At 40.3% G+C, this 24,376-nt stretch overlaps 1 protein-coding gene across 1 annotated transcript in view; it reads left to right on the plus strand.

Annotated features, from left to right (window-relative positions):
- The window catches only part of LOC6046209 (dromyosuppressin), a 52,419-nt gene that overhangs the window by 5,354 nt on the left and 22,689 nt on the right, over positions 1 to 24,376 (plus strand). The window contains exon 2 of the mRNA XM_001863403.2: positions 5,958 to 6,172. Coding sequence (XP_001863438.2) covers positions 5,958 to 6,172 — 215 coding nt within the window. The remainder of the gene's footprint in view (positions 1 to 5,957; positions 6,173 to 24,376) is intronic.

A 24,376-nucleotide genomic window follows, 5' to 3' on the forward strand; every position in this document is an offset into this window, starting at 1 on the left:
GCCATTACTGCCAAAATGTCAAATTTCATGTCCAGTATCAAAATCCCTAAAGTTTGATACCCATATTGCCCCAACTCTTATGGTTCCGCAAATGTCCCCTTATCGGAACATCCCTGGGGCCTCCGGCCACTTCAGGTGGTGGCCACTACATGTCCAGTATCACTCCAGGTGGTTGCCAGTTCCAATAATCAACTCCCGCTAATGCCGGCTGGCATGTCTTGGCGTGTCCATGCCTCCAGGCCATCTGCTCTAGGGTCTCCAAGCCATCTGCTCCCGGGCCTCCAAGCCGTCTACTACCGGGCCTCCAGGCCATCTCCTCCTGATGTTGACTCGTCGACGTCCAGCAACAGAATGAATTTTCGGGATCAACCGAGCCGAGTTTTGTTGGTTTAGGTTTAGTTTTGTTGCCCCGTCGACGATCCGAAAATTATGAGGTAGAGTGGGGGTGATTTTAGATACATCAATCTCACGTCTCTCGATTGACTGATTGGGAAACATTTGTTCAACCAACCAGCGTGCGCTAAGAAGAGGGGAAATTTGCCGAGAGGGGAAGGTGAAACCAAAGCGTTTCATTTCGCTTCGCGAAATTTTGGATTGCTACCCTGTATAGAGCCCTAAGACGAAGTTCTTCGTCAAAAAAAGAAAAAAAAAATGTATTTGGGCAAATTATTAAACTTTGCGTCAAAACTTATTGATAAATTATGAATAATATTGATATATTTTAATTTTTTAATGTTTGGCATCACTGATCCGTTCTAGATTGAATTTTCAAAAGGTCCTATCTGCATAGGAAACCCATGACTCATAGGTTGTTTTGAAAATTTACTCTAGCGTTGATCCGGCTCAACTTTTGCACACTCACTCACACTCACACATATTGTCCGTTTCTTTCGAAGGTACACGCCGCGCGGCATTTCAGAATGTGCCGCAGACATTGTTGCCAGCGATTTTTTGCACTTTTGGTGCAATAAAAAACATACCCGGCAACAATGCCATGCAATTCGAAGAAGAAGATCAACAAAAACAAAACGCGTAGTATGGGATTTGACAGCGCGCATTTGCCGAAAGTGCGGCGCGTCGTTTCGAGGCTGGTATGCCGCGTGTAGAGGTGGGCAAAACCGCTCTTTTTTAGGAGCCGCTCATTTCCGTTCGCTCACTAAAAAGAGCCGTTCTTTTGAACGGCTCTTTCGCTCGTTTTCAAAATTTTGATCAAAAGGTTATTTTTAAGAATTGTGTGGTTTTGCGAACTCTTTTCTAAATTCTAATTCTGATTTTGGGATTAATAAAAATAAGCAATTATTTTTCAATTGAGAATTGCATTTTCAATTCTAAAAACAAATTTTGTGATGCAATTTGTTTGAAATTCGGTAAATTATATTTATAACAAGTTTAAAAATCATTCTATCTTGGAACGGTTCGGAGTTTAAAAAGAACCGCGGTTCTTTTTTTATGAGCATTGGTTCGTTTGCTCTTTTTAGTGAACCGGCTCTTTGAGCGGCTCGCTCTTTTTTGCCCACCTCTAGCCGCGTGTCTTTTTTGGGAATACACGCAATAAAATATTCCTGTTGGAATTTCCTCACCGGATTTATCCACTTGATGATGATTCATCTCTGAAGATCGGCGACACCCGAATACCAACACCTGGAGCCAACTGCCAAACCTGCTTCCTAATCCTCTGCAACTGCAACACCCATGGTGCTAGTAACAGTTATTTTGACATTAAATTTGTCTTTATGATTGTATGTAATTTATCATGGATGCTAAAATTATTTTTAATATAAATTCATACGACCATTCAAAAAGGGCCCATGAATTTGCATCATCAGCTGGCTCTGTTTGCAATTTAAACCGCGTGGCGCGAAGATTTTGACATAAGCGATCTCGCTTCCGCAGGTTTTCGCCAAGAAGAAGTAAAAGAAAACCTGCTTCACTTTTTGAAACCCCGTGTCATGTTTGTTCGTCCGTGTACGAAGCTTAAATGTACCTATGGAAAACAATCTTCTTGGCAAATAAAATCAAACCCGCTTTTCGTAAAGAGAGCAATGCTAGTTCTTTACTATACACAGATAAAAAAGTTGAATTTTGGAATGCTGAAAATTTGGTTGGTTAAAAATGTGTAAAAAGTGACTGTGTAAGTCAATGCATATGTAGTTTCGAAGATTCTGTCAAAAATTGAGAGAAAAATTTCACCAAAAATGGTACTACCTCTTTGCTTAGTCACGTTGTTCTTCAAGCTTTCGTATGCTATAACTGTGCTATAACTATATGGTCCTATACATAGGGAAATGAAATGTTCTGGGAGAAATTTCAAACACCCAAAGTCATTCAAATTTAAGGTTGAAAAACTTGTAGTTTTTCTTTGGTGTTGGCACTTTTCTTGTACCGAACAAGCACAAACATAATAAAAACTACCTGATTATAATCAACAACAGTTTTACAATACTTGTAATTGTTATAAGTCTCGTTTTTTGCCAAAATTATTTTAAATTGATTCCAATCTTGTTCTTGCATGATCTTGTTGCTCGATTGGAATTCCGATTAGACAGTTCGATTGGAACCCTGAGAGTGACATTTCGCCTCTCCATATAGGCTCTTTAGCTATAACGGGTGTTCAATAAAAAAAAGATATTTTTTAAGTCTATAGTATTACAAAAACAATCATATTTAAGGTCAATTGTTAAAAAAAAGTTATTTGCATGGATGACATTTTTTCATCGTTTCAACATATTTTTGTTTTGAATTAATCGATTTAGGCAACTTTTAATTTTTCTTCATATAAAATTGTTTGGGAAATTTAAGTTCGCACACTTGCCCCGTACACCTTCATATTTTTTAAAGATGCAGTACAATTTAGAGAAACAATTCAGTGAATATCTTTACACGATTTTACTAGTAATTACTAGGATGTAACAAAATGGGTCATTTTTGCGGGCATTTCAGGGCATGTTCCCCTACACTGAAATAAAAAAATAGTACCCAATTCCTTTATTCTAGGAATTTTGCCTCTTTTTCTTATTTAGTAATCGGGTTTTTTTTGGATTACTTAATAAGGAAAGGAGCCAAAATTCCTAGAATTTAGGAATTTGGTACTTTTATATTTTTTCAGTGTAGGTGTATTAAGCACGAATCCCAAATATGAGCTTGATTGGTTGCGACAAGACCTGGCACTTTGACTTTAAAGTTTACATGGGATTTAACCCGTAAAATTGGTGCGTTTTGGTTTTTGACAGTTTTTATCCCCTTAACGATTTTTGCATTTTTCAAAAAACTTGCGAGCTCTTAGATTGTGTTGCAGAGAACAACTTGGCCGAAGAGTGCGAAAAGATTCGTGAAATATAAGGAATGTTACAGAATTTAAATATACCTCCGCTGAAAACTTCAATTTTTCATTTACTCTCTTCTGGCAGCACTTGCTGCTACGGCAGAAAAGATTCTTTGGCAGTAGGGAGCGTTCTTTTATTACGTAACGCAGTTATGGCGGGAGGGGGTTTCGGCTAGAGATCCTAAATAGGGAGACTGGTCGAAGTGAATTTGACGTACCCAAACAGACACGAGTTTGACGTATCCAAACGAGCATTTGCCTTTACGCCCAGCAAAACTTATGTTACATAACGCAAAATTTTCATATAAGCGCTTATAAAAATGTGCAAAAAAAGACCTTGTGTTACGCGTTACAGGGAAGGTAAGGGGTATCGATTATATGTTACGCAGCGCCGTACCTAGGGGTTGGCGCAGTTGGCGACCGCCAGCCCTTGGGGGGCGCCGAAAACGATGATTGTACAAATTTGTCATGTTATTATAAAATCCTAGAAAGGTATTCAGAACAAAAGGGACGCCAAATTTTAAAGTAGGACTACAAAATAACTGACCGAGCCACGTAGCCCAGTGGTAACGCTTCCGCCTCGTAAGCGGTAGATCGGGGTTCAAATCCCGGCTCGGACTAACACAACTGGTGATCTTTTCCCTTCTGGAATCGATTTCTTAGTAAAGGGAAGGTAGTGTATCGTCACAAACTGGACCTTATCACGACACCTTATGGAGGCGACCTATGGAATGTTAACATTAACCTTATCATGTTAACATTAAGTTGAGAATGAAACTGCCACTGAATCCGCTTTGTAAATGCCGGCCCCGATACTCTTCAAGGGTGTTCCCCTCAGGAACTGGGAAAGATTTACTTTTTACAAAATAACTCGGTAATCTTGGTCGGAATATTACAAGTATTACTTATAACACTTGGGGCGCCAAAATCAACTATTTCAATAATTGTACCAGAATTAAATTTAAAATTCAATTCAATTCATTTATCAAAGGGGCGCTCAAGTGGCAAAAATTTCAGGGTTTTATATCAATTCTTTGAAATAGCTAGAGATTTTATATTCCAACTACAAAAAAATTAAAATTTAAATTTCACCATTTTTTCCAGCATCAGGAACCATCAAGCTTTTTATGTTTTGAAGTATTTTTTTTATATAATCAGCTATTTAATTGAAATTTACACATTTCTATTGAAAATCTGAAATAAAAAGAATAAGATATTTCAAGTTTAAAGAAAATGGAATTTGAGATATTTTTATCGTTTTAAATGCAAACTTGTGCGTTGGGATTGGCCTACGTTTTCGAAATACTGAAGTGTTTAAATTGAATATTTCTAACACAAAAATGCTTTGACTTTTGTTAAATTTCTAGCAAAATATTTTTTTTTTCAACATAAAAATGTTGGTTTTTTAAGAGCACATAAATTGCTCTAAATATATTATATTCTGCTGCTTGTATTCAATTGCTTGTAGCAAGAGTGAAAAAGTAAAATTTGGGTGTCTTCGACAAAGTTGCATAGATTGGCATGCCCACCAACTTTTAGTCGTAAAGTAAAATATTATACAATTTCTTGTATAATTTTGATTTGCAGAAACACCATTATCGCGGACCCATTAGATTTTAAACCGAAGCAAAATTCCAACTCCAAAAACAGCAATATTTTTTGGGAAAACACAAAGTTCCACTTAATTTTGCTTCTAGGGTCAATAATTTGAAGAATGTTAGTAACATTTTCCTTGAAAATTTTTGTTTTGTTATGTTTTAATGGAATGGATAAAGTTGCTTATCTTTCACATACATTTTTTTATTTCATGGATTCCATGTGTTGGGCTATCCAGTGTAATTTCGCCTAAATTTTCACATTTACACAAACGGTTCTAAAAGCTTTGTGTGTAGAGGGTGACTATTCTCGAGATTTTCAATTTCCCGGGAATCGAGAGTTGAATTTGGAAATTTCCCGGGAATTCCCGGGACCTGGTAGTGTTTATAACTATGCCAATAGTGCCAGTAATGTATAAAGAAAAGTTATAAATGTGTTTCTTTTCAATGAATTCAGTTACGATTTATTCATACTTATTTAATGAAACGTTAATTAGTAGCCTCATTATTTTTGGGAACTATTATCTACTTCTTGATTTTTTTTTCTGAATCTGCAATACAACTTGTTGTATGAACTTGTTTTTAGATTTTTGTGAAATAACAAAATAGCTAATATATAATTTCACAGTATCGGGATTTTTATAATATAATAAATAGCGACTCAAAACAACAATTTTAATATTTTTTTTCTTTTTTTAAACTGTAAATATGCATTGAAGAAATAGTGAATCTAAAAAAATGCGTTACGTGATAAAAGGCGTCGCGACGCTCATGCAACCAAGCGAGCTTTTGGTTGCCAGCAAAGGCTAGTGCGCACTCTTGTCCTGGTTTACTCTACTGCACGTTTTGAAGCAGTGTCTTTTCTTACTTCGGATGCACTTTTCAAACTTTTTGTGTCGTATTTGTTCTCAAACTATTTATAAAACTGAATATTTCAATAACCTTGATATGTCAAAATTTTCATTAATAGTGAATGAACAAAACGAGCACTAAAGATTAGTCAAAACTGTCCGTGTTCAATATCTTATTGTATTTTTTAGGCTCCGAAAAGTATCAATTAGTTGTTTGTTTTGCATAATTCTGCTAGTGAATATTTCACTTAGCGCATGTCAAGCAACAACCGCCGTGCCCCCCATTTGTGAAAATGCATTACTGGACGAGATGCCTCAACGGATTAGAAAAGTTTGCAATGCCCTGGAAAATTCAAACCAGTTTGCCGAAGCTCTGAATGCTTACATCAGGAAGGAAGCAGCAGGTAAGCTTTGTTCTTAGGGAGCGTTCTTTTATTACGTAACGCAGTTGGGGGGAGGGGGGGGGGTCAGAGGCCGTGTTACGCTTCATGCATTTTTTTTTTGTATGGAAATTTTGATAAGAGGGGGAGGGGAGGGGGGGGTCTAAAAATCCGATTTTTGCGTTACGTAATAAAAGAACGCTCCCTTACTTACATTTTGAGCTTATTTCATTTGTTTATCCATTTTGTCAGTCCTTTTTACCATAATTTTAAACCTGATAAACTGTCGTTCTAAGCATAATCATAGAATAGAGATAGGTAATTGCCACTCATTTACCGACCGGGGAACAAAACTGTGCTGCCTAACTGATGCCAGCGGCGAAACGGGGAACTAAAACACCCTGCGCATAATACTGTCAAGAATGTGGAGAACTGGTTGGCACATATATATTATTCATTAAAAATTTAAAATGATTAAAAAACATGGAAAACAAATCAAAACAATTATGAAAATTCAAGATAAATGCATTCATTAACTAGGATATTTCTTTTAAAAGAAGATTAAATTATTTGTATTTCGCATCAGCATCCTTTTTTTCAAAATTTCAAGAATATGCCAAATAAGTTGACATCCGTTTTCAATTCTCCAAAACATCTGTTTTGTCATATTGACATTTCGCTGTTGCTGTCAAACCAAGTGAAGAATCGGAGGAGGAAAAGGCTATTTTGCCGTTACGGAGGAAAAGTGATTGTGGTGTTCCAGCTTGAAGATTCCGAGGAAGAAACCCGGCCACGCCGTGTGAGGCACAGTGCTTCCGGCGGCGCTCGTTGGATTTTGCAGTTTCGGAGTGAAGAAAAGTGGTCGTGGAGCGCTGGTGGAGGTTCTGAGGAAAAAACCACTTTGTTCAACTCACTCGCTTCTCGTCGACCAACCTGACCAGCAAGGCCACCGCACCCCAATTTTAACCGCCATTTGTGCCCAATCCTGACGTTCAACCGCCTCCACTGGTCTCGTCTTTTTATCCAGCGTCCAAGCACCATTTCACATTTTTGATCGCCAACTGAATGTCAACAAGCCTTTTTTATTTCAATCTGTCACTGTCAAACAAAACGCACCCTCCAGAATGCACAGGGCAGTTCCATCAAAAAGCCCAGTGCGCATTTCGACTGAAGTTCCCCGTTTCGAGCAGTGGGGGAATCGGCAAGTGGCAATTCTACCTATCTCTATTCTATGGCATAATAGTCCCATGACAGAAAATGTGATACACTGAGGAAAAAGAATGTAAGATTTTCATAAGTCTACATCTTATCCCAAGTAACCAAATAGCACTAAAACGGGAAATTATTCAGCACTAAAAGCGCATTTAGTGCTGTGCATAACAGCTAAGATGTTTTCAAAATTGCACCAAAAGCGCATTTACAGCCGGTTTGCAGCTGATTTTGGACTTTATATTTCTGTTTTACAGCTGGGCTCCTACTGTTGTCGATCCAACCCTGCAAATGTCAAAAAAATGGGAGGAGCAAAATATTTTCTCTCTCTCCCGTTCCTCGCTCTGCCCGTTTTATTTTCAGTTTGTTTACTATACAACATTACCGACTCTCAGCTGACCGAAGGGGAATCTGATTTTTTTGAATGATATCGCGTTGTTGGGAATTTGATAATGGGATGTTGGGAGTGATCGTCGATGTTTCCTGATGGTTCCTGTGCCTTTATCCTTACGCCTGTTTGGGAAATGGTTTGTTAACGGGATTGAGCAGCTTCAGATACTGTTACATTTTCTAATATAACATTCGAAATAAAACCTTTTTTTAACTTGCCTCCCTCGGAGTCTAGAGTCAGATTCAGCTTAAGATTTCAGAGAAAAACATGCAAACACTAAGATTGGACTAAAATACTTTTTATTGCACTTCATAGATCATTTTTCAACCGAAATTTCTTCAATATAACCCGAACTAAACAAAACTTTGGAGCGCTAGAAATACACTTCAACGAATTTGCGAGTGTGTCCTTCCTGTCCTGAACCTGCAGCCGGAGCCTTCCATGCCTATTGCATCCTGACGTCCAATTCCGGCAAATTCTAAAAATAAAAAATCAAAATCAAATTATTCGCTCTACAGCATTGCCTTGGCGTTCTCGATTGCGAGATTCCTACTCGAAACTAGGTGTCCGAAGGCTTGATTGTTGAGGCAATTGCAAACCTCTTTTTACACCTTAGCTTCCATCTACCCCGGGATTCGAACTGACGACCTTTGGATTGTTAGTCCAACTGCCTACCAGCGACTCCACCGAGACAGGACCCAGGGAGACGACTCCTACACCTGGACTGAGCTAACGACCTAACCTTTGTAGGTTAGTCCGCACGGATAGAAATCCTGTCTGTGTGTTTGGAAACATTTGGCGATAAAATCGAAAACATTGAATGTTTTCGATTTTGAAAACAATTTTTTCGATAATGTCTACAATGTCGACGAAATCGGCGATTTTGTTGCCTACATTTCGGCGCCCGCCGTTTTCTGCTTTACAAAGTATCGACCACCACGGTAAACAGTGATGACGTTTCGGTACTTTGTTTTTTTTTTTTTTTGGCAAACAGATCAAAACAAACTTTTGGGCCACTTAGTCGCGTAGCGCCGGGTTTCCGGGCCGTTTTGCTAATACGGTGGCCAAGTATCTCCAATGTCGTCACGTTTCCGGAGTTTTGATTACGGTGGTCGTTTTTTTATTGGCGAATTCGGCAGACGCGACCGGTTCCTCGTCCAAGCTTTCGAATACGAAACAGTCCCGGTGCGGTGATGAAGTGCTTTGTCAGTGTTTTTCTTTGGTCGCAGTTTTGGATGGGTTAGTTTGGTAAGTTTCAGCCGGAACAGCCCAGATCAGCCAAGTGAGTGTTATAGAGTGAACCACATTGGCCACCACCAACAATTCTTACCTTCGGGACAACTTAATAGTCCGAACCCGAAGGAAAAAAAACCCTGTTCAACCCGAAGGCTGCAAAATGCGTTAAAGTAAATTTTTGCAGGCTTGGGAAATAGGCATAATTGCAAAGCACTATAAAACATTAATGTTTTATAGTGCTTTGGAATCGTCAGGATGTCTACTTGAAGGAGAAAATATGCAAATTAGTGTATTTTGGGAGGGGCACGGGGGAGAGGGACTGAACGAAAAAAATATCATAGCAAAATGTGTTACAGTCAATTTGTAAAATTTATATCTCATGCAAAACATGACCAAAACTCAAAGTTTAATAGTGTTTTCGAAAGGTCTTTATCTAAACTTAGCGTTAAAAATATAAAAAGAGTACGTTTTCAACAAAGTTTTACTAAAAGGGTGGTAATCTTATATTGTTCTACATACTTACTCCAGAAAGAGAACAAAAAACATGACTTTTCATCAGAAACATAATTATGCAATACATCTAACTTCTCAAAATTTCATGAGTAGTCGCTCTGTTTCAAAACTTAACCGATTTAGCTAAACTGGTTCATCCAAAAATCTTAAAATATCAAAAAAAAAAAAGAGTTTAAAGAATCTAAAGAATTTAAAGAATTTAAAGAATTTAAAGAATTTAAAGAATTTAAAGAATTTAAAGAATTTAAAGAATTTAAAGAATTTAAAGAATTTAAAGAATTTAAAGAATTTAAAGAATTTAAAGAATTTAAAGAATTTAAAGAATTTAAAGAATTTAAAGAATTTAAAGAATTTAAAGAATTTAAAGAATTTAAAGAATTTAAAGAATTTAAAGAATTTAAAGAATTTAAAGAATTTAAAGAATTTAAAGAATTTAAAGAATTTAAAGAATTTAAAGAATTTAAAGAATTTAAAGAATTTAAAGAATTTAAAAATTTAAAGAATTTAAAGAATTTAAAGAATTTAAAGAATTTAAAGAATTTAAAGAATTTAAAGAATTTAAAGAATTTAAAGAATTTAAAGAATTTAAAGAATTTAAAGAATTTAAAGAATTTAAAGAATTTAAAGAATTTAAAGAATTTAAAGAATTTAAAGAATTTAAAGAATTTAAAGAATTTAAAGAATTTAAAGAATTTAAAGAATTTAAAGAATTTAAAGAATTTAAAGAATTTAAAGAATTTAAAGAATTTAAAGAATTTAAAGAATTTAAAGAATTTAAAGAATTTAAAGAATTTAAAGAATTTAAAGAATTTAAAGAATTTAAAGAATTTAAAGAATTTAAAGAATTTAAAGAATTTAAAGAATTTAAAGAATTTAAAGAATTTAAAGAATTTAAAGAATTTAAAGAATTTAAAGAATTTAAAGAATTTGAAGAACTTAAAGAATTTAAAGAATTTAAAGAATCTAAAGAATTTAAAGAATTTAAAGAATTTAAAGAATTTAAAGAATTTAAAGAATTTAAAGAATTTAAAGAATTTAAAAAATTTAAAAAATTTAAAAAATTTAAAAAATTTAAAAAATTTAAAGCATTTTAAAAATTTAAAGAATTAAAAAAAATTAATAGATTTACAGATTTATAGATTTTAAACTTTAAGATGTTAAGATTTTTAGTTTTTTAGATTTGAAAATTTAGATTTTTAGATTTTTAGATTTTTAGATTTTTAGATGTTTAGATTTTTAGATTTTTAGATTTTTTGATTTTTAGATTTTTAGATTTTTAGATTTTTGATTTTTAGATTTTGAGATTTTTAGATTTTTAGATTTTTCGATTTTTAGATTTTTAGATTTTTAGATTTTTAGATTTTTAGATTTTTAGATTTTTAGATTTTTAGATTTTTAGATTTTTAGATTTTTAGATTTTTAGATTTTTAAATTTTTAGATTTTTAGATTTTTAGATTTTTAGATTTTCAGATTTTTAGATTTTTAGATTTTTAGATTTTTAGATTTTTAGATTTTTAGATTTTTAGATTTTTAGATTTTTAGATTTCTAGATTTTTAGATTTTTAGATTTTTAGATTTTTAGATTTTTAGATTTTTAGATTTTTAGATTTTTAGATTTTTAGATTTTTAGATTTTTAAATTTTTAGATTTTTAGATTTTTAGATTTTTAGATTTTTAGATTTTTAGATTTTCAGATTTTTAGATTTTTAGATTTTTAGATTTTTAGATTTTTAGATTTTTAGATTTTTAGATTTTTAGATTTTTAGATTTTTAGATTTTTAGATTTTTAGATTTTTAGATTTTTAGATTTTTAGATTTTTAGATTTTTAGATTTTAGATTTTTAGATTTTTAGATTTTTAGATTTTTAGATTTTTAGATTTTTAGATTTTAGATTTTTAGATTTTTAGATTTTTAGATTTTTAGATTTTTAGATTTTTAGATCTTTAGATTTTTAGATTTTTAGATTTTTAGATTTTAGATTTTTAGATTTTTAGATTTTTAGATTTTTAGATTTTTAGATTTTAGATTTTTAGATTTTTAGATTTTAGATTTTTAGATTTTTAGATTTTTAGATTTTCAGATTTTTAGATTTTTAGATTTTTAGATTTTTAGATTTTTAGATTTTTAGATTTTTAGATTTTTAGATTTTTAGATTTTTAGATTTTTAGATTTTTAGATTTTTAGATTTTTAGATTTTTAGATTTTTAGATTTTTAGATTTTTAGATTTTTAGATGATTTGATTTTTAGATCTTTAGATTTTTAGATTTTTAGATTTCTAGATTTTTAGATTTTTAGATTTTTAGATTTTTAGATTTTTAGATTTTTAGATTTTTAGATTTTTAGATTTTTAGATTTTTAGATTTTTAGATTTTTAGATTTTTAGATTTTTAGATTTTTAGATTTTTAGGTTTTTAGGTTTTTAGGTTTTTAGGTTTTTAGATTTTTAGATTTTTAGATTTTTAGATTTTTAGATTTTTAGATTTTTAGATTTTTAGATTTTTAGATTTTTAGATTTTTAGATTTTTAGATTTTTAGATTTTTAGATTTTTAGGTTTTTAGGTTTTTAGATTTTTAGATTTTTAGATTTTTAGATTTTTAGATTTTTAGATTTTTAGATTTTTAGATTTTTAGATTTTTAGATTTTTAGATTTTTAGATTTTTAGATTTTTAGATTTTTAGATTTTTAGATTTTTAGATTTTTAGATTTTTAGATTTTTAGATTTTTAGATTTTTAGATTTTTAGATTTTTAGATTTTTAGATTTTTAGATTTTTAGATCTTTAGATTTTTAGATTTTTAGATTTTTTGATTTTTGGATTTTTAGATTTTTAGAGTATTTGATTTTTAGATTTTTAGATTTTTAGATTTTTAGATTTTAACTTATTCCTTTCTTCTGCAGGGGTTGATAGACGATCGTGAGATTTGCTTGGTGCATGCAGCTCGCGTCATTCCATGTGGTCTAATTCGATGACCATTACCCGTTGTCGTTGTCCAGAGACCGCAAACATGTTGTTGGTAACCGGACTTCTTTGAGCTGATGTTGCGCACCGACGCGGTCACGCTGACTTCTCCGATGAGTACATCGCATCTGATTCGCTCCAAGTGCTGATCTAAAAAGGCAGCGGGTAAGATTCTAAAGCTCAAACTCCTTTGTACATTCACTAATCTCTCTCCTAATCCATTCAGCTCTTTGAACACCAGAAATGCCAGCGAATTTTTGGATGCCAGCTCATCATGACTACAAACCACCTGCTTACACTGCGCGAATACTTAAGGGCTCCGCTTCGTCGATCCAGGTGTTCTGTTCTCGCCAAAGGAGTTCGTCAACCCGACTACGCAGCGATGCTGACATGCCACGTTCCGGCATCAATTTGGACATTAGACCGTCCGCCTGTGCTGGCCCAAAACTGACGGAATTTACCACTAGTCTTTTAGATTTTAATCCAAATTAGGTACCATTTAGGTATAATCGAGTGTACACCTTTGTGCGAAACTAATTTATTGAAAATTAAAAGAAATTTTAAGCAAATAAATAGTTTTCTGATATGATTTACTATTCCGAAACAGTTTTGAACTATAACGGCCAATTTGAAAAGCAAAATATCGACGCTATATCGATACTTTGCAAATTGCATACATTTAGGCGCATTCTAACCGTGAAATTGATGTTGACGAAATCAACAACATTTTTTATCGATTTCGTTGCAATTGTTACCGGACGACTGGTCGAAAACATTCCGAAACGAATCTTAGAACGAATCGACAACAATGTTGTCGATTTCGCGGACAGGATTTCTATCCGTGCGGGACCAACATTTACTTCCCTTCCGACGGAAGGCGTGATCAGACAAATCTCGTCTCGAAAAATGCCACCGGGACCGTCTGGGATCGAACCCAAGCCGACTGGGTGAGAGGCAATCACGCTTACCCCTACACCACGGTCCCGGATTCGGCAAATTCTGCAGCTTTGAAATCCGGAATTTACCGGCCATTTGCCGATACTGAAGATCTCCGGAACGGCCACTGTTTTCTAGACATAAGTCCCACGGTGGAAGGCAAATACTTTGTTCCATGCATCCTGAAAGATATTTGTTCATTATTGGATAATTGGTAAGTGATAATCTTGTCTTATACACCCAAAATTCAGAATCGAGATAATCGTTCTCTCAAAATTTATTGAGGGCTCAGTGCCAAAATCGATAGAATAATGGTACCAACTCACACCATCATAACAAATGAGTTCATTCGTTAGTTGAATCAATAAATCTCCAACAAGTGTCATACATCGACTTCTGACTTCTCCATGGTCAACAAGCTGTGGTGGCCGAGGCAGCTAAGTCATTGGATTGGTTTGTCAAAGGTCTCTGGTTCGATTCCCGTTGTCGACACTTTTGGTTTTTTGTTTGACGGATGAACTTTTTTTGCAAATGAACCTCGAGAGAATAGTTCTATAGCCCATCTCGAGCTGTGTTCTCAGCGTCCGTGAATGGTACCACTATTCTCTCGACTCGAGACCATCATTCTCTCGGATTAGCGCTGCCAGTTTTGGGTGTACTTACAAAAGTAGGAGAAAATCAGGCTCCAGTTGCAATTTTGCCAATCGAAATTTTCACTGCCATGATTATTTTGATTTGGCTTTTCTACGAGAAAACGAGAGTTTGTTTTCTTTCTCGGTCGCTCTCTTTCACTCTCAGTCAAAACGGCAGACGTGTTGCCAGTTTGTTGAAAAAATATAACAGTGTTGCTAGTGACAGTTGGTAATCAGCTCTAAAACGGCTTCTATCAGAGCAGTTATTTTAGAGCTGATTTGCTTTAATCTTTGCCGTTTTACAGCTTATTAGCTGGTGAATGCTGTTTAGCAACTGATTTATGATTTCTATTAATGCTGGATGGTTACTTGGGATGTGCTGCCTGATTTGAGTATCCACTAGTCTCTCGCGATTTTCATAGACAATCTTATGACCGTCACTATAAATTCATATGGTTATAACTAAACTTTACTTATGTATTTCGTCCACTGTTGATAGACTATGGACTTCATAAGAAATTCTTATGGAATTCATCTGTGATTTTTCAATGGTTTTCGCGTAAGATGCTAGTGTGAAATTTTTTGACATTTCAAGATGGCGAAAGGACGGATCGAGAAGACAATTTTGAAAGCTCGCGACTCCAAATCACCCCGTAATTCGTTCCGGTAACTACTTCACAAAGCTGCGCCGCCGCATTGCCGTGGGTTTTGGTTCGAAGTTGAATATTTTGTTTTGGTATTTTAGGTTACATCAATGACTGTTGATTTCGCCGGCGGTACTCCAGAAGGATCCGGAGAATAGCATCGGTGAGGACAGTTCCGAGCAGCGGTCAAAGGGGTTTAAGTTTGATTGACGGTCATGCCGAAGGTGTTGGCCATCCGGCAGAACATGCTGAATCACCAGCACAAGACGATTAAACCGGAGGCAGCGGAAACCAACGGGACGACGAGCAGCGGAGGCACAGTGGAGCGACCACGAATAAGAACGGAGAAAACATCTCCTCGAAGCAAAAATGAAATGAAGTTTTAGTTATATTACGATAATTCAAAAATATACACGTTTAAAATTTAAATAAACTTTTGTTTTCATTCAATTAAAAATAAGAAAAAATGGGTAATCTTATGACATCCGAATAAAATCCTGATTTCGAAAGGTCATAAGACGTACACGCAGAAAAATATTTTGTAGAATCAGCCTGTACGAGGTTTGATTCAACAAAATATTTTGTTGAATATAATTGTTGGAGTACGAGGATCCGGACTATCGGAGGGATCGCTGTCGATAGGTTCCAGACCTGTCGACGGAGAACATCGCAGCGATCCCACCGTACTACTACGACCTCATCATGCGCGCGGGATCGTCGGGAGCAGCGAAGAGCGATCGGCAAGACTCGCTCTATTGCCCACTTGCTGCGGTGGTGAACGGGTCACGGCAAACCCCTACTCAATTTTATTTAACATTTTTTGATCTTTGTTATTTTTAAGAATAAATTTGTGTTAAAGAATAAATCGCGTTTGTAAAGTAATAAATGTTGTATAATGTGAAGTAATTAAAGTGCGTGTTTTGTGTTTGCCCAACTTGGGACAAGAAGCCGCCCAGCGGACACCACAACTTCACCAGGTGAGAAGGACCAGCACGGGGGAACAGCTCGACGGACCAGAGAGCTATCGAAGGCGGAACGGCTCACATCCCCACATTGCTGGTCCTTCGAACCGGATAACTCCGGGAAGGACCGTCGAGGCAACATCTCCGGATCGTCTGGGCCGCGTGAACCGCGGGGACAACGCCATCGCAGCAGCAGCGCGCGAAACCAGGTCGCGACGCTGTACGACGCCATTGCAACCGGGCATTCAACGGGACTCCGCATTGTCCTGTCGGGATCAAAAGGACCTTTTCATCACGGCGAGGATCGGCCATCGCGGTAGCTTACTCCATGTAACTACCTTTCTGGTGAGGTAAGTTTACTCCGCACTACGCCTAGTATATGTCTTGGCCGAAGCCGAACTCCACTCTAACACCAACTTCTTTCACGTCCTGCTGTAACTTTGCGACTTCCGAGTCCACCGGCCATCGGAACGGCCCCGTGGCAACTTCAGGCGCTACCAATCGTCGGTGTGGTCAACCGCTGGTGCGGTCAACTACCGACGCGGACTACTCGAGCGAGGACGACTGCTGAGTTTCGATTTGGACAACTACCGGTGCGGGAATCCGCCGTTGCAGACGAAATAAACTGTGGCAAGCATCAACTAATCAGCATCGTCAACGCGTTCGTGTGCTGCTGGTGTAGCTTTGGACGCCGGCAAGGAACGGCGGTACGGAACGCCGGCCTGGATCGCCAGTACGGATCTCTGGTACGGAACGGCGACGCTGGTCCGCTGGCTCGGGACGCTAGCGCCGAACCCTGGTACGGGACGACAACTCGGTGGACGCCGACCGATCGGTGTTGGCAGGCTGGACGAAGCCAGCCACGTGTACAACCGTGAGGACTTGCAGCCGTCGACCAGGGCATCGCACTCAAACCTGTTTGCATAGGTAACACACTAGTATATGCCCTGCCGGGGCAAACTCATTTGGTTACTACACAATAAATCCCGTTTTCGATGCACACACAAACACCGCTTCGAGTTACCATTCTTTGGCGCGCAATCCCTGGGTGTTAACCCATCCGCTTCAACGTGATTCTTCGCTACTTCGTGTTGGTGTTGCTGTTAGTTCTCCAGGTGAGGCACAGTATATGTCACGCCGAAGTAAGACTTTTGGTACTACATCTGCCCTCTCACTCTCCTCGGTTTGGAACGATTCGATTTGGCTGCTCTGAGACTCCGCTTTGCTGCTCGTTTTCTGGTTGTTGGACGGTTTTCTTCGGTATCCTGCTAGGCTGTTGTTTGCACAGGTAAAGCCAACAGTATATGTCGGCCGAAGTGAAAACGTTGGATACTACATGCACTCTTCTCCTCGTCGATTTCCCGTTGAACTATTTCGAGCGTTACTGGCAACTGGCATTCATTGAAGACCTGCGTGGACCGTTAACGGACTGTGGATCTGCGACGTTTCGTTCAAATTTACCCAGCGCAGTAAACTGTTGGGCAGGTAAGCTGCCACAGCCACAGTATATGTCTTGTCGTTGCTGGACAGACGTACGGTCACTACAACTGCATCTCATTTTCCCGGTCAATCACGCTCAACGTCATGCCGCGACTTCCGAAATCAACGGTGGCGACTGCCACGACCTCGCTGAAGGTGCTTCTGGCGAAGCTAAAAAGCCATCAAACTTCGTTTAACATCATTTGCCAGTTCAAAGACGATTACCCGGAAGATGCGACCGCCAACCAAATCAATGTTCGTCTCGAGCGTCTGGATGAACTGTGGGAATTGATGAGCGAGGTCACAAGTGACATCATGGCGCACGACGATTTTGAGGGCACCACTGCAACATTTGACAAGGAACGATCAAGTTGGGAAAATCTGTACTACGAGGTCAAATCTTTTCTGCTGGACAAGTTGAAGGATTTCACGCAACCCAACCTCAATCAATCAACCCTTCCAGCTGATCAATCAACGTCGTCAGGCTCTATGGATCATGTTCGTCTTCCGCCGATTACTCTCCAAAAGTTCGATGGAAACATCGACGAATGGTTGAGTTTTAGGGATCTTTACACCTCACTAATCCATTGGAAGACCGATTTGCCAGATGTCGAGAAATTTCATTATTTGCGCAGTAGTCTGATAGGCGAAGCTTTGTCACACATCGCGAACATAAAGATCTCTAAGGCCAATTACGCACTAGCTTGGGAAACCCTGACTAAGGAGTACAACAACCACAAACTGCTGAGGAAGAAACAGGCGCAGTCCTTCTTCGAGCTTCCTGTTCTGGTGAAGGAGTCCGCAAAGGATCTGCACAAGCTGGTGGAATCGTTCAATATGATCGTTCAGTCCCTGGACCAGGTGGTTCAACCCAACGATTACAAGGATCTACTTTTGGTGGAACTTCTGAGCTCAAGGTTAGACCCTGCTACGCGCCGTGGATGGGAGGAGTTTACATCTACGAAGGAAACGGACTCTTTGAAAAATCTGACGGATTTTCTCACGCGTCGAGTACGGATTCTCGAAGCGTTACCCGTGAAGACGTCGGAGTACAAACAGGACTCTAACGCAGCCGCGAAGAAGAAACCGTTTCAGGTTCGGGTGAGCCACAACGCTGTCCAGAAGCCGATCTCAAAATGCCCAGCGTGTCCCGAATCGCACGGACTCTACATCTGTCCGACCTTCCAAAAAATGTCGGTCGCGAGTAGGGAATCGTTCATCCGTAACAACAACCTCTGTCGCAACTGTCTGAAGTCAGGTCATCAAGCCAAGAAGTGCACATCTCGCTTCTCGTGCAGGAACTGCAAGGCCAGACATCATACGATGGTATGTTTCCAACCGGAAGGAGGAGGAAATGCGCGTAGTAACCCGACCGAGATGGTGCCGACTACGAGCAACAACAATCAACGCCAATCTACGCTAGGTGAAACCGCAAGCACAGCCGCTGGTGAGCAGGTGTCCTCCCACGTGGCTAATCGTCGAACGTCGAAAATACTATTGGCAACCGCTGTGGTACTGATCGAGAACGAGCATGGTCTTCGCGTACCGGCACGTGCGCTGCTCGACTCCGGATCTGAATGCAACTTCATATCGGAGAAACTTTGTCAACAACTGAGAATACAACGGGAAAAGGTCGACGTTTCGATCACTGGCATCGGGAATGCCACCACCAAGGCTAAACACAGGGTTCAAGCCACCATCAAGTCACGGTTTTCGTTCTTCTCACGGGACCTTCACTTTATCGTGCTTCCAAAGGTCACAGTTGATCTCCCAATGACTCAAGTGGACATCACGGAATGGGAAATTCCAGACGGCATCGATCTGGCCGATCCGTCATTCTTCAAACCAGGGAGTGTCGATCTGGTGATTGGCATTCAGGCATTCTTCAGCTTCTTCAAGACTGGGAAAGAGCTGTCGCTCGGCAACGGATTGCCAAGTCTAACTGAATCGGTTTTCGGTTGGATCATTTCCGGCGAGGTGGTAGAGACTTCACAACCAACCACGATCACCTGCAACATGGCGCTCACTGATCGGTTGGACGAGTTGCTGGAGAGGTTTTGGGCCTGCGAGGAAGTAGGTGACTCCAACAACTACTCGGTGGATGAAACTCGCTGCGAGGAGCAGTATCAGCGCACGGTGAAACGGGCACCGGATGGGCGCTACACGGTCACTCTACCAAAACACGAAGGAGGTTTGGATCAGCTAGGCGACTCGGCAGAGATCGCAACCAAACGGCTGTACGGATTGGAAAGGAGACTGGAAAGGGATTTGGAATTGCGTAAACAGTACAACGACTTCATGACGGAGTACATAACTCTAGGGCACATGGAGAAGGTGGATGACGATTCACGGGCGAACGTCAAGCGGTGCTTCCTTCCGCATCACCCTGTTCTACGCGAGTCAAGCACTACAACAAAGTGTAGGGTGGTGTTTGATGCCTCATGCAAAACTTCCACGGGCGTCTCCTTAAACGACACACTGTTGGTAGGGCCAATAGTGCAACAAGACCTGCGTACGATCATGCTACGAGCTCGCGTTCGCCAGGTGATGCTGGTCGCCGATGTCGAAAAAATGTTTCGACAGATCGACATGGACCCAGAGGACCGACCACTTCAAAGCATCAAATGGAGGTTTGGACCGGACGAGGAGGTGGCCTCGTACGAGCTATCCACGGTGACCTACGGCACCAAGCCTGCACCGTTCTTAGCAACACGCACACTCAAGCAGCTCGCGACTGACGAACGGGAACGGTTCCCGTTGGCGGCGGAATCTGTCGACGATGACATTTACATGGATGATGTTATTTGTGGAGCTGCTGATCTGGACACCGCAATCAACCTGCGCCAACAGTACGATGGAATGATGGCCAGCGGTGGGTTGAGATTGCGGAAATGGGCGTCGAACTGGGAAGACGCACTCAAGGGAGTTCCGAACGAAAATTTGGCTTTCGCTGATGAGGTCAGCTGGGATCAGGATGCAAGCGTTAAGACACTGGGTCTGACGTGGCTACCAAGAACTGATCAATTCAGGTTCAACTTCCAAATTCCTGAAATCAAATCCAATCAACCTTTGACGAAACGGATCGTCACGTCAATTGTCGCACGACTTTTCGACCCTCTCGGCCTGATAGGAGCTTGCGTCGTTGGGGCGAAAATCTACCTCCAGGAGTTGTGGGATCTGATCGACAAGGAAACTGGGAAACCGATCGACTGGGACACGGAGTTACCGGCGACGGTGGGTGAGAAAATTCGACGTTTTTTGCTAAAAATTCCTCACTTGAACGAGCTTCGCATTCCGCGCTGTGTGCTGGCACGAGGAGCCACAAAGTTCGAGCTGCACTGTTTCACGGACGCGTCTGAAAAGGCGTACGGAGCGTGCGTTTACCTTCGCAGCATGGACGCTGAAGGCAACATTTCGGTTCACCTGTTGACGTCGAAATCGAAGGTCGCACCCCGCAAACTCCAAACTCTGCCCCGCCTTGAGCTCTGTGGTGCGTATCTGGGAGCACTACTTGTGGAAAAGGTTCTGCAAGCTCTGAAGGTCTCGGTGAACGTGTACTACTGGACGGATTCAACCTGCGTTTTGATGTGGCTGAGGGCTGTACCAAGCACCTGGGTCACGTACGTGGCCAATCGCGTCGCCAAGATTCAGGCGTTGACGGCAGGTCACACTTGGCACCACGTACCAGGAACAATCAACCCAGCTGATCTGATCTCACGTGGAATCCCGCCTGACATGATCGGAAGTAACGTGATCTGGTGGGAGGGACCGATTTTCTTGAAATTGGAGAAAGACCAATGGCCATCGCAACCAACCGTGTCCCCGGATGAGGCACCGGAGAGGAGAAAGACGGCGTGCACAGCAACTCAAGAACAAACACCGTTCAGCGTTGACTTCGTTTCAAGGTATTCGTCGTACATGAAGCTCGTCAGATCAACGGCGTACTGGTTACGGCTGAAAGCTATGCTGCGTCACCAAACATCACCTAAACAACATAAATTCCTCTCTGCGACGGAGTTCAAGCGTGCTGAACTGGCCATCGTTGGAATGGTCCAACGAGAGGTGTTCGCGGACGAACTGAAGGCTTTGTCGGAAGGGAAGTCGGTTGCACGAAGCTCTCCACTGCGCTGGTTCACCCCTGCTGTTGACGAAAACGGTATTCTACGCGTGGGTGGAAGGTTATCGCACTCGCAGGAGACACACGACACCAAGCATCCCATGGTTTTGCCAGCTAAGCATCCGCTGACTCAGCTGATCTTCGAGGACTATCACGAGCAACTGCTGCATGCTGGACCTCAACAACTTCTCGCAGCAGTTCGGCAGCGTTTCTGGCCACTAGGAGGTCGAAATACAGCAAGATCTGTTTATCATCGTTGTCAGCGTTGTTTTCGAGCTAAGCCTATTGTTCTCCAACAACAAATGGGACAATTACCATCAGCTCGTGTTACTGCATGTAAACCGTTCCTCAAAGTAGGCCTTGATTTCTTTGGACCTGTGTTTACGAAGGCTGGAAGAGGCAGAACTGCGATTAAATCGTACGTTGCGGTCTTCGTTTGTATGTGTACAAAGGCCGTACACATGGAGCATGTCTCTGATCTCTCCACCGAGAGATTCCTCCAAGCGTTACGTAGATTCATCGCACGGCGAGGTAGGCCAAGCGATATCTACTCTGATAACGGCACGAACTTTGTAGGGGCAAGGAACCAATTGTTGGAACTGTTCAACATTTTGGAATCTGATCGAGAGGTCATATGTCGGGAAGCCACCAAGGAAGGCATTAATTGGCATTTCAATCCACCCAGCGCCCCACACTTCGGTGGATTGTGGGAGGCGGCTGTCCGCTCGGCGAAGTACCATCTTCTACGAGTCTTGGGGAACAGCACGGTATCCGCGGAGGACTTCAACACACTCTTGGTTCAAGTTGAAGGCGTTTTGAACTCTCGACCCTTGACAACTCTCTCAGATGACCCTACAGACCTAGAACCCCTGACACCGGCCCATTTCTTGACTGGAGGACCAATCCATGCATTACCGGAACCGGACTACAGCAACGAGAAGCTGAACCGCTTGAGTCGTTGGCAGCTGGTACAGCGACAGCTTCAGGACTTCTGGACACGCTGGAGGAAGGAGTACCTGACTCAGCTGCAAGCCAAGCCAAAGAATTGGAAATCGCCGGTCAAGGTGGACGTTGGCATGCTGGTAATCATCGTGGACGAGAATCAACCTCCGATGCGTTGGAAACTCGGACGGATCGAAGAACTGCACCCTGGAGACGACGGAGTTGTTCGAGTGGTGACCGTTAGGACAGCTACTCGGAGCTACAAGCGGCCAGTCGTCAAGCTTTGTATTCTACCAACACCTGATTCCGAGTCTTCATGAGCAGTCCAGTCGTTATTTGGTTCCGTGTGCATCGAAGGGGAGTTTCTTTTTTCTTTTCAGAATCACCAGCTGCTTCAGGGTGGGTGAGAATGTTGGAGTACGAGGATCCGGACTATCGGAGGGATCGCTGTCGATAGGTTCCAGACCTGTCGACGGAGAACATCGCAGCGATCCCACCGTACTACTACGACCTCATCATGCGCGCGGGATCGTCGGGAGCAGCGAAGAGCGATCGGCAAGACTCGCTCTATTGCCCACTTGCTGCGGTGGTGAACGGGTCACGGCAAACCCCTACTCAATTTTATTTAACATTTTTTGATCTTTGTTATTTTTAAGAATAAATTTGTGTTAAAGAATAAATCGCGTTTGTAAAGTAATAAATGTTGTATAATGTGAAGTAATTAAAGTGCGTGTTTTGTGTTTGCCCAACTTGGGACAAGAAGCCGCCCAGCGGACACCACAACTTCACCAGGTGAGAAGGACCAGCACGGGGGAACAGCTCGACGGACCAGAGAGCTATCGAAGGCGGAACGGCTCACATCCCCACAATAATCAACAAAATTTTTGCATTGAATCAACTCTCGCATTTTGTTGTTTCAAATCGCGATATTTTGTTGTTTCAAAGCTATTTTTTTTTTTGAATCTACCCTCATTTTTGTTGATCAAAATTTGACAGAAAGTGCGTTTAAATCAGATTTTTGTTGAAACAACGGGGGTATTTTGTTGAGAGCGGCCGTGGCTGACTGGTTACGGTGTTCGCTTTGTAAGCGAATGGTTCTGGGTTCGATGCCCATCTGCTCCCAACGAGAAAGTTAAGAACACATGAATTTGAAATGATGAATCTGAACGAAAAATCAAAGTCGCTCGAGGCGGGGTTCGATCCCCCGTCCTTTGGATTGGTAAGCAAAAAATGCTAACCACTAGGCCATGACGACTTGGTGAGCGTGGACTGGAATTAGGAATACTGTTACAGAGAGCGAGTTGTGGCGCTTTAACCACGGCAAATAGTGTCCAGGGCATTCGTGGAAATACAATGTCCCATCCCAGAGGGTCCCGGAGTACCAAACCTTCTTAGCATGGTGCTCCCAACGAATACAACCAAAATCTCGGAGCGTATGGTGGTGTGTCCCCACGCTTCTTCCTCCCCTGTCGATTCAGAATTGTGTTGTTGTTCGAACACTCAGTGCTCAAACTCAACCCAATTACGAGTCATCTCTGCGATACGGCTTTACGCAGTAGGCCTGGCCGCTTTAACACTTGTGATGTCTCAATGCATTTTCAATGCAATGGCGCACTACAAATGTTAATAAATGACAAGAAGAGTGCTAGGCGTCATCTAACCTAAGGCACTCTCCAGGATCCCTTCGAAAGATTGGCTGCGCTAGGGTCTGATTAGATTAGATTAGATTAGATTAGAAACAACGGGGGTATTTTGTTGAAAAAACCCAGACATTTTATTTTAAACTGAGGTAAATCTTTCAATTGAATCAGCAAAATATTTAATTGAAATAAGAATGGTTTGTTTTATTGATATCATTTTTTAATTACAACAAAAAATACAAATTATATGTTACATCATGTTCGGCATGTGTGCAGTTTTGATGTCTTGAATAATTAATCTGGTGTTGCTTCCACCGCCGCCTCCCAATTAAAGATCAATGACGAATTCTTTGAGATGTCACGGCACGGGAATGGGCCATGGGCCATGTTAAAACTGACGTCCGGGTTATTTTCTGCAAGTGAGAGAAAATAATTAAAATGGGCATAAGTAGTACCTTACCAAGAAAGTACCATCGAGAGTTGGGAGGTTTCATCGAATTTGCAAATTTGGGTTGATTTTCCGCCCTGTAAACAACACGCAATGGAACTTGTGGCGGTGTCATAA

The sequence above is a fragment of the Culex quinquefasciatus genome, chromosome 3, assembly GCF_015732765.1.
Source record: "Culex quinquefasciatus strain JHB chromosome 3, VPISU_Cqui_1.0_pri_paternal, whole genome shotgun sequence".
NCBI lineage: Eukaryota > Metazoa > Arthropoda > Insecta > Diptera > Culicidae > Culex > Culex quinquefasciatus.